The sequence below is a fragment of the Nanorana parkeri genome, unplaced genomic scaffold (genome assembly GCF_000935625.1).
Source record: "Nanorana parkeri isolate BGI_ZX_2015 unplaced genomic scaffold, ASM93562v1 scaffold361, whole genome shotgun sequence".
Taxonomy (NCBI): domain Eukaryota; kingdom Metazoa; phylum Chordata; class Amphibia; order Anura; family Dicroglossidae; genus Nanorana; species Nanorana parkeri.
In genome coordinates, this window is record NW_017306629.1 from 1,270,878 (window position 1) to 1,282,387 (window position 11,510).

The 11,510-nt window shown below is 41.3% G+C and overlaps 1 protein-coding gene across 1 annotated transcript in view; it reads right to left on the minus strand.

Annotated features, from left to right (window-relative positions):
• Window positions 1-9,907, minus strand: part of OVOL2 (ovo like zinc finger 2) — an 11,103-nt gene extending 1,196 nt beyond the window's left edge. Inside the window, exons 1-3 of the mRNA XM_018558821.1 lie at window positions 9,804-9,907; window positions 7,816-8,069; window positions 2,376-2,562 (exon numbers count right to left, since the gene is read on the minus strand). Coding sequence (XP_018414323.1) covers window positions 2,376-2,562; window positions 7,816-8,069; window positions 9,804-9,903 — 541 coding nt within the window. The 5' untranslated portion in view covers window positions 9,904-9,907. The remainder of the gene's footprint in view (window positions 1-2,375; window positions 2,563-7,815; window positions 8,070-9,803) is intronic.
• Between the last annotated feature and the right edge of the window lie 1,603 nt (window positions 9,908-11,510).

Here is an 11,510-nt window from a genome sequence, read left to right on the forward strand (position 1 = left end):
ACACACACACACACACATACATAAATACATACATACACAAACTTTATATATATAATATATATTCACACATAAACAACATATCACCATCTTATTTTGTAAGTTGCCCAAACACCCTCCTGCAGCTCCCTGTGCCTAAAAAGAGTGATTAGGGCCTGGCTGTGCTTCGCTCACAAGACTGGCCAAACAAAATTGCAATTTTTGTGACCGTGCGAAACACTCACACACTGTATATGAATTCCAACTGTGTGTTCAATTGCCTGGAGTTCAGTTTTAGGCTCATTCAAACCATATCAGTACTTTCATTTCTCAATGCCAATTCTGTTTGATTTAGGAAACAATTATTTTATAACATTTGTCTAAAATTAACAAATGAATATAACCAAAACAAAATCATAAAAGAATTGTATTAACATTCATTAGTTAGGGAATCATGTTCGAATTTATTGGGAAGTGAATGGCTAGCACATAATAACATTTATGTAATTGTCCCCGTCAAACAAATATACCAGCGGTAACCTTTGCTGTGACTGGCAATACACTGTGCTATCAGCATTATGAACAGAACTGGGTAGTTTACTTAAGTGCAAGCATTCAGCGTCTAATACACCTTGAGCTGCATGATAAAAGAGGCCAAGGGTTGCCTTTCCTCACACTTTCCAAGGAAGTTCCTGTGGTTGGCTAGATTTATTGTTTTACTGCCAGTGTGTGTGTCAATCTCTAAAACAAATCTGTCACATGCAAGGCAAGATCACAGTGGGAGTGATTTGCAAACAATAGAACAAAGAAGACTAAAATATTTTTTGCAATTGATCAGATTCCATACTTAAAAGAGAACTATGGGGTAAGTGTTTTTCCCCATAGTCGTCGTAAGGGTCATGGGGGGACATATACCCAAAGCTCAGTATATTGCGAGCTACAGATTGGGGTATACTGAGACCGCCGCAGCTGGGACAGATCCCGACATTGCTATTGAGATACACACAGCTGCGTGAATGACAGCTGACTCTGCCTATCTAGAGGCCAGTCAACACTGGAGGACCAGAGCGGGTAGGGGGGGAATCCATGCAAGGAGCCGATCGAGAAGTGACAGTCACTGCTCTCTGCAGGGAGATGATCGAGAAGTGAGCGAGCAAACGGTATGTGTTCGCTCACTTCCCGATCTATTGAGCCAACGTGTGACAGTTTCATTGTCACACGTCGGCTCAAACTATGAGGATGAGTGATTTTCACTCACCCCATAGTTCTCATTTAATTTGAAAATGATTCTGGTTGGCTCTTGTATGCAGCTATAGACTAGGCATGAGCTCAGGTTCTAACCGTACCCGGTCTGAACCTGAGCTCCTCCAAACACAGAGGGAAGCTCCTTTCACTGCCGCCCAATCAGCTTTGGCTGGGGAATTCCCCACCTGCAGGTTTATGGAAGCAAAGAGACAGGAAGCAGCAACATTGTACTGGTGACATTGACCATATTTAGCCACATGGCTATATTTGGTCAATGAAGTTTACCTTAATTGGCCATGTGGCCATATAAGATCAATGATGTCAGTACAAGCATCACACCACTTTGTTTATGTGCCATTGTGATGCAGGGAATGCCCCGGCCCCCAGATGATTGGACAGGTACCCCCATGCAGCTTCTATGGTTCAGAGGAACTTGGTGTTGGACCAGGTTAGCTCTGAACCTGAGCTCATCCCCACTATAGATTGTAGAGGGTTGTGTAGACATGATCCAACTTCTCTAAAGTAAATCAATAATAAAAATCTGACAGGAGATTTAGGCTTCCCTTGCTCTACTAAGGGCTTATTCACAGCAGCCCTATTGGGCTGCATTGGGCAGCGTTGCCCAAAGCAGTTCCCTGCATTGGGCAGCGATGCCCAATGCAGTTCCAACACATAGGCAAGACTGTTTGCCTTATGTCCTATTTCCCCTGCTCACACCAAATATGCTGCAGTAGGATGCTCTGGAAAAAAAATAGGACTTTTTGCATTTTTACACAGTGCATTCTTACCCACTAGCACACATCACAATGTCACATCATAACACAGGCACTGGGATATATTTTACAATGCATTCAATGCACAATGAATACCCGCAGGCATGGCCATATATATAATATATATAATATGCTATGAAGAGGTTTGTATTTGGCATTTTGCACATTAGAGTGGATAATGGTCAAGGGAAGGGGCACTTTCATGTAGCAGCCAGCTTTACAGTGTAATAGAATATATGTAAACTAAAAATCTCAGTTTTTATGCAAAGATTTGCAGGATATTCTAAGTCTGCAGAGGGTTAAATGGGAAGTGCGTGTTCAGTTCCTGTGCAACCTACAGAGGGCAGCAATGAAAAAGGTGTAGTGCTGGAATTTGTTTACCTGTGTGAGTCCTCACATGTCTCTTCAGATCAAATGTGTCATTGAACCCTTTGCCGCAGAAGTTGCAGAGGTGTCTTTTAACCTGGTTATGGCACTTGAGATGACGATTAAGCATGCGCTGCAAGCGGAACCCTTTACCACAGATGTCACAGCTATAAATATCCTCGCTGAGTGTTCCGGTGGTGACCTAAAACAATGGACAAATAAATGTGACTGCAACTAAACACAATGGTGTCCTGTGGATCACAGGGAATGTTACATATACTTTATACATACTTTATTTCCATTATTATAAACATGTTCATAATGTATGCTCATTTTTGGAGTGTTTCTCTATAACTCCCATAGAATAATTTAGGGAAGATGCAGATCATGTTCTTCCTTTGGCAGATATTTACCCTACCGCTTAATAAGCAGGGGTCATTGATGTATAGATGCCTACGCTGATAGCAGTATCAGTACATGTCTGTAACACTATAATTATTTGCCTACCTTAATAATGTTTACTTTCTTTTTAAACTTTTATCTGGTACACAGTTTTATAAAATAATCTGATCAGTTATTTTACCTTTCAATGGGACTCCTTCTGCACTGCAAGGGTTAAATGCTTGTTCATGCCTAGGGTACCAATTATAAGGAATGTTGTTTACTTGATCCCTTATTCTCCCAGCAGTTGGCACCCAACTTTCCTCCCTGATCCTCCAGCTCAGGGTAGTCCCTCGGCATCCTCATGTTCAATGTAAAGCTATTGGCCCAGCATTGTACATGGTGATGTCACAGTGCCTATGACCATCTATGACCATCTGAGGCTGCAGGACCCAGTTGCATAGTATGGAGGGAGCCTACAGGACCAGGATTAGGTAAAAAAAAAAGAGTCCTTGATATTGGTACCTTAGGATTAAACCAACATTTAACCCCTGCATTATGAGAGGACACCACTGCAAGGGATTTGTTTTGTTTTTTCCCCATGGAGTTCGGGTCATATAAGGAGAAGTATATGGAGAGTAAAATATACTTTTCCCAATACTTCGAGCCAGCGTGTGACATCGCAGCTGTCTCACACCAGCTCTATATACCGAGAGCTGAGCGATCACAAACCAATGATTGTCAGCCACTGCTCCCCACAGAGATTCCCTACCCTCTCTGTTCCTCCAGTGCTCATTGGAGGGGCAGACAGAGGAGGAAGCAGCATAGCTGAGTCTGGCTCTACAGAGGCAGTAAAACCTGACAATATTGTTGGGATCATTCCTGGCTGCAGTGCAGCTCTGTGCGGTCACACACTGCTTACATTTTGGTAGATATAATTGGAATACATCGGGTGTATAAATTACTTGTATAAAGTTTCTCAAAAATTTCTATACTGGGTGTACAGGAAGGAAGAGATGTGAAGGGTAATTGGAGTCGATGGTGGAGGGGAGGAGAATAGAAGTTGAGGATGTGGTGGTGAATGTGAGGTGATGGTGGAGAGGTGTTGGAAACAGGACCTGATGTTGGCATGGGTGAGATGAAAGGTAAAGTGTATCTTCAAGAACAAAAATGTAATACATATTGCAGCTTGCCAATCCTTAGATGTGGTGACTGCATTCGTCTTTTTTTCAGGCTTTTCCCGCCATTTGTGTTAACCTGGTGATCCTGCTAGTAACACACTTTCTGTCTTTTTCATGCCTTTTAAGTAGAAGCAGGGGAGCAGGGACATGTAAAAGAAAACACAATAGAACAGAGACAGGAGAGAAGGGGTTTTAATGAAGGGAGTGCAGTATACTTAGGAAAAAGAGGAATACAACATTGAAGAAAGAGAGCAATGAACTGTGAGGACTGAGGAGGTGAGCAGAAAGGGAGGTGGTGCATGCTTCCTGAGGAGGTAAGGCTCAATGTGTACAAGAATACGTAATGTGTGGAAGAATACTGCACACACTGAGCCTTGTGTGCACGAATACTGACTTGAATCAGGAAGTGCCCTTTCACTTCTACAGGATATTTTAATTATGCAGAACAAAATAACAATCTAGTAAAGAAACAGGGAAGTATGGAGGCTAGGTGATTAGCATTTTCACCTTTACAGGATTCTTGGTTCCTCACCAAACTTGCATTGAGTTTGGATGGCTGTCCTTGCAAAGCTAAAAAACTTGAAGGGCTTCTTTCTAACCAAGTCCTAATGTATATATGAATATCCATACACTGTCAATGGTAGCGGACAAGAAAGCAGGATTCCTCCATTGCAAGGTACACTTCTAAACATTTGGGTTTACCTCAGTGGAATGTAGTGCAGCTTATGGCTGCATAAAGGTAATAGACTCCTTTGATAGGAGGGACACATACAGGTAAAGTACAACTGAGGGCTCCTGCATGAGAATCTAAAGTACCAAATCCAGTTACTATGTAATGCACAAGCCTCAGGCTCCATCCACACTGGAGCGGTGGTTCACGTGTTTTTGGCTGTACGAATATGCGCAGAGCCGCCCCAAAACAGAAAAAAACAATGCACTTTAATGCTCATTGTTCAGACTATTGCAGAAACCGCACAGCCCCCAAAATAGTGCAAGCATGATAATACGGCAGATTCCGCATGTTCGCGACTAAATAATAGCCATTGTGAAGCAGAATCTGTCGAGTTGTTTCACGTACTGCGTTTCTGTCCTGTGCAGTGTGCCGCGTGGGGACACGCAAATGCTATATGTGAATGGAGCCTCATAAAGTACCTTTCCTGACTGAGCCAAATCCTGTCTGTCTCACGTGTTCCCCCTTTTAGACACTACAGCTCACAGTAGGAGCATCCCTGCAACAAAGGCAGTGCTGTCAGTCTAGAAAGCAGTGGCCAGGGTTAGGTGTGGCCAGATGCTGATTGAAAAGCTACAGGCTTATGACTCAGCAGTAACAATGCTAATAGTAATGCTACAACAATAGCATCAATAGCCATGCTACAACATTTTTTCATCCACTGTAGTGCAAGCAGGCAGAGCCTATAGGAGAGTGAAAACTCTGCTCTGAATTTACTAGCAGCGCAGAAACATTGCCACACCATCGCAGGAAGTTGCCTATGGTGGAACACACCGATAGGCTCAACAGGTATTTGTGGGACTTTGCAGCGGAACTAGGAGAGACCTCTATGTGCAGATGTACTTATCATTCATTTCTGCATTATTCCTTTTGTTTTGCAATGGCTTTAATTTTTTTTTAAAATAAGTCTCTTGTGAAATAGTACGGTACCTGCTCAAAACCGTGTAACAGTTCCTCTTTAACTTAACTGAGCATTGGATGGTAATTAAAAGGAAAACAAAGCTGTCACAGTGATCAAAGGCTCTTATACCAATGTTCATCCCCCAGCACCAATCTCCTGAAGTACTGAATGCTGTGTAACAAGTTTAAAAAGAATGTTTCTCTATACAAAACATTTAAAAAAATAAAACTCTGTAACTAAATAAAACTAAGCTCTTCAGAAGCACTGATGTTCTAATTGTGTTCTATACATGTAGCAGTTTCATATTAGCACACATAGATGAATAATGAATTAGTGGCTATCCACATATTACTTCCTCTACAAAATTATTGTAACTTATATTCTTAAAACCAAAAATAAAACATTGGGCATCCTAACATTAACATACTTACAAGCAAGAACAATGTGTTCACACTGTAGAAAGCTACAAAAGCAACTAGCAATACAAATCATTCTTATATAGCAGGAGCTACAAACAGGGCAATATATAAATGTGTGTGTGTTTCATAGATACCACTACATTATGTATAGTGAGTCAATATATTCAGGACTATATCATGGAATGGGACCAAATAAAAAATTAGCAAGGGGAATACATTAATAATACCCCTTTAGACATCAGAAATCAGTTATAAGTCTGTGACAGTTTGCACCATCATTGTTTAATAATAATTGCATGATTTTAATAAAATAAATTCTGTTTAAAAGTTCACAGTCAGTAGACAATCCATGCAAACTCTGTACAGCTAATTCATTAACCAAGTCCAATACAAATATGACTCACTGTACAAATACTGTACAACACATCGCAGACTTTTTTTATGAGCTGAGGTTCCGGTTTAATCTTAATTATGCAGAAATCCCTTTCCAATGGTGTGATTGACAAATATTTTCATTCTATACAGGTTTCTGGTGTTATTTAAGTTATTCTGTCATTTTGGTTTACATTGTTCCTTTACTCTTCTTTGTGCTTATTATTATTTCAATACATAAATATTCTGATTCTATACATTTTTCTAGTAATATCTTTAATTATTTTTTCTTTATTCATATTGTTCTTTTACCCTACAAAAATAATTCTATACATTTTTATAGTGATATTTATCATTATTTTTATTATTTTCTGTATACCTTGTTTTATTTCCCTACTCTGTGCTTAGAATTATTTCTACACATAATACATATTTTGCTTCTATACATTTTTCTAGTGATATCTATCATGTTTCTTTATTCATTTTTGTTTATGTTGTTTCCTGATTGTGCTCATTGCTCAGTATTATTTCTATACATATTTTTATATTCCATACATTTGCTAGTGCTATCCATAAACATTGTTTTTTCTTGTTTCATGTCGCTGCTTGGTATCATTTCTATGCATTCTAGACATTTAGAGATATTTAAATATTTTTGTTGACTTCACTAACTGAAAGGTCCAGTAGTGTTTAGGTTGTGATTTATTGAAGTAAACCTGTATTTGCTTTAAACAACTAATTGCATTCAGGGGGATTTTAAAGTGACACTTAACTCAAGAGTTAAATATTAACAAAGTATTCAAGTGCCATAACTATTAACAAAAATGTATCTTATTTGTGTATCACTCGGCTGTAGATCCTCAAATCATCTCTGAATTGGTGCTGGCACTGTCCTTCCTTCTGGAGGGTGACTACTTTTATTCCCCATGGTCCCTGTGTGTGTTGTAAAGTAGCCACCGCTCCAAGCTCGCTCCCAAAATAGACTACAATCTCACATTTAGTTTACTCATTTGCATTGCGACTGTAGTCTTATCAAGGGAGCGAGCTTGGAGCCGTAACTACTTTACAACACACACAGGGACCATGCAGAACAAAAGTAGCCACCCTCCAGAAGGAAGAACAGTGTCAGCATGAAGTTAAGCATATGCAGCCAAATTATGCACAAATAGCTACATGTTTGTTAATAGTTAAGGTACTTGAATACATTTTTAAGATTTAGCTCCTGAGTTTAGTGTCACTTTAAAAATAAGAATTTCTTCACAGGAGTGGATATTTGAAGCAAACTTACAGTAATCATCCCTAAGGTATATACTGCAGATGTTGTTCAGGAATAGTTGTCAGATAGATCTGTAGACTGACAACATGTTTTGCTCCTCCACAGAAGAACATAGCAATGTATTTCTAATTACAATGCAAGAGTGAAAGAGTTTGGAAATTTGCCCTAACCCTTAAGAAATGTTTTAAAAAGTACCTTAATTTTGGATCTGCTAGATGATCGCTTAAGGTCCAAAGCCTGTTCTTCAGCATTATCTTGGCTGCTTCCTTCTGCTTCAGGGGACAAGGCATCTCCACACTGGTCAAGGCCACTGGGGGTGGTGAGACTCCCATTACAGAGGCTGGAGTCACTGCTGGCCCTCTCTGGACTGTCGGCCACAGGGTCTCCTGCACTGCTACTGTTACTCAGGCTGTCCTCAGTCACATACTTGAAGATGCAGTCAATGCTGTCTGCAGACAAACACAGGAGGAGATGAGCTGATAACACAAAAAAGGGCTAGCATCACCTGCAGGGAACTGTTAGGCAAAACTTTTTTTCTTCCCTCTCCTTCTCAAATGAAAGGCAAATATGTAAAGCTGATCCCTTTTACCCAAGAGCAACAATCAGCAGAGAGAGGGAGGGAGAGGTGGTGGAGAGGGGGAGGAGGAGGCAGGTGAGTCTCCATTCCTCTCATTGCCGTGTTTGAACTGAGGGTGTAGCCTCGGAGTACAAGTCTCTCATTAACAAGTCAATGGCACAAAACAAACAGATAGGACGTGCTTTGGAAGTGATGGCGTGGACTTTTCCGTTAGATTGCGAGGGAAGGCAGCCTGATGTGCGCACAGTACCCAGATATCGCTGCCCAAAGCCTGAGCGGCGCTCACATGGCCAAGCGCACTCCTCTCTCTCTCCGATCAGCTCAAAGCATATAATAGAACTGCTGTGGGCTAAATGGGACCCTTTGTTTCCAGGACAGACACATGAGCACCATGCATGGCACCTGTGTCACTCCTACAAGAAAGGTCCCACTCTCCAGAACCCTGTGTACCCCACTATAACAGAATTATAGAATAATAAGAACTAGGTTCTAGAAGTCCACGGCAACCCAGTACACAGGCACAGTGTTACCTCTAGCAGATCATACACCTTATAACCTGATTGTACAAAAGTATAGACCACCCATGCAAGCTGTTATACAATCACACAAGCTATTAGTTGTTGGCACAATCAGATTGTATAACAGCTATAGACAGTACAATGATATAGACAAGCACAATGGTTATTTATAGTACAGGCTATAGGACTATTGTACCCCAGGGGGGCTTCTGATGGATTCTTCTTTTTACTGCAGGTTCATTCAGCAAATTCTACATCAGATATAAACTAAGATTTATTTCAAGCAAGCCTATAGATTGCCCAAGTCACAAAGCTTCAGATCCCTCTGCCATGACACTGCCATTTTCATTTCTTATTTCAAACAAGCTTACAGTTATTTCAAGTCACAAAGCTTCAGACCCCTATTATAAGCCATGGGACTACGATTTTTATGACTTATTTCAAGGAAGCCTACATTGCCCAAGTCACAAAGCTTCAGATTCCTCTATTAGCCATGGGACTATCATTTCCATGACTTATTTCAAACAAGCTTATAGTTAGTTCAAGTCACAAAGCTTCAGATCTCTGCATTAGCCATGGGACTACCATTTTCAAGGCTTTAAGCAAGCCTACATTGCCCAAGTCACAAAGCTACAGATCCCTCTATTAGCCATTTCCATGACTTATTTGATAATAACCGTTTTGGTAATAATGATCTTTATCCTGGTGTAAAGCTTTGAAAAATGAGCCTACAGAATAAAGGGGTACAGCCAGGTATAATACCCCAGAGATCACGTGACCCATTCCTGGGGGTACTTAGGGCATACTGCAATGAAATGGAGAAGCACTGATCTATAGGAACACTGCGAATAACTGTAACAGATCCATTAAATGCCAACGCAGAACGATCACATACCGATAATGAGAATTATGAGGTTACATAAATCTAAATCTGGAAAGAGAAGTACTATTTTGGCTCTGCATTGTCTACAGACTACAAGTCTGGTGGTGCCCTGACAGCTAGGATCTGTGTGGGCATGCTGAGACCTGTAGTTCCTCCCTATCTTGTGATGAGGGCAGAGGTGTGTACCTACCAGCTGTGGGCTCACCAGGTATGTAGGTGTCCGCTCTCTCCTCGTCCGGGAGCTCATCCCAGCTGCGGACGATGGGCGGTGGGGTTCTTCTCTTCACCAGGAAAGCTCTGGGCATGACGATCGCCGGGCTGTACGGGACTGCCGGAAAACTTTTCACCTGGCAGAGCTCTCCCCTTCCCCCTCCCGGTACAAGAATTCCTCTACCAGCCGCCAACGGGCAGTTGTGTACAGAAGAGGCGATCTGCTGTCTCCTCCGTTAGTCAGATCCACCCGGGAGCCCGAGCAACACCTTCCGAGGAAAGGTGGACATGAGCAGGAACTGGCGCTGGGAGCATGCGTGCTACAAATATAACGGTGTCAACAAGCCCTCCTTACCTGTCCGACCGGTTAGAGCAGCTCAGTCCTGCCCTGCCTCATATAGAGCTGAGTGTTTGCTGAAGAATGCTGAGACAAAGGCAGCCACCAGCAATGGCCCATTCACTGTCCTGGGGCAGCAGTCTCATCCAGACATGTCCCACAGGGAGCTATGACAGCCCCCCCTGACTCACCTTCAACCTGCAGGGGTGCTATGGGGGTATCCTGTCACTCTTACTTTTTATACTTGTTTTTATTTACTACAACCTCCCTCTTTGTAATCATTTCTAAAAACAAACAGGAGAAAAGCCACAGCCAACAAGAACATTTCTAACAGATGTCTGAATAAAAAGATACCGGTGTGTTCTGATTTCTACTTCCTACGTTTTATTGGTTCTTTTCTTATACAGAATAGACACATTTGTTTCAGAAACACAATATAGGGGTATAAATATATACTATACCTGATACGTACAATATACATAATACACATCCATATCTTACACCCTGATACACCATGGGGGTATATAGACATATATTTTATACAGAGGGAAAGACAGACATTTCTGTACACTGATCTTTGACACAATGTTTAGTTACATATTGTAATATTGTAAATATATATTGTATATAGATGGAAAGATTTCTGCTCACTGATTTTCGACACCAAGGTTCCTGCACGCTTAGTGTGAGTATACTGCTTGCTTATGAATAGGCGCGACCGTTATCTTGATGAATGGTCATCTTCATATGAACCCAGTCTGTGTATTCAGGAATGACAAGTCAGACCCAGTGGAATAGAATAAAGCTGAATTTGCACGTGTAAGTTCTGTATTGTTCCCGATAACGCAATCACATCTAGAGGTGTGCATGGTAAAATTGTGATCACCTGTCTTGTAGGAGTATTATTCTCTTTGCCCCATGCTGGGACCCCCCAGTGGGAGGCATTGTATAAGGATAGCTGAGTGTTTGGGGTAAGATAACTGTGGCTGATACTCCACCCAGCCATCTCCAGAGGCTGGGGACAAAGGGACATTGCACACAGGACCTTTATTCTTTCATTGGCTAATGGCAGTGACACAACGGTCTACTTATACTATGATAACAACCTCTGTGCAGACTTTGTCCCAGGTGGAATTCTTTTATAAACTCAAGGGCAGTACAGCTCATATCATGTAATAATTCTATACAATTCTAATTGTATAACTTATTCCTTGTTTGTATGTCAGCCAGAGGTCAGATGTAGACATAATCTTTCCTGATGGATCTTAGATCGAAACTCTAAAACTGATAAAATGCTTTTATGTAGAGCAACACTTTAAAGGCTAAGTCCACCTTTCCTACCATGCGCCATGTTATATCTTAGGG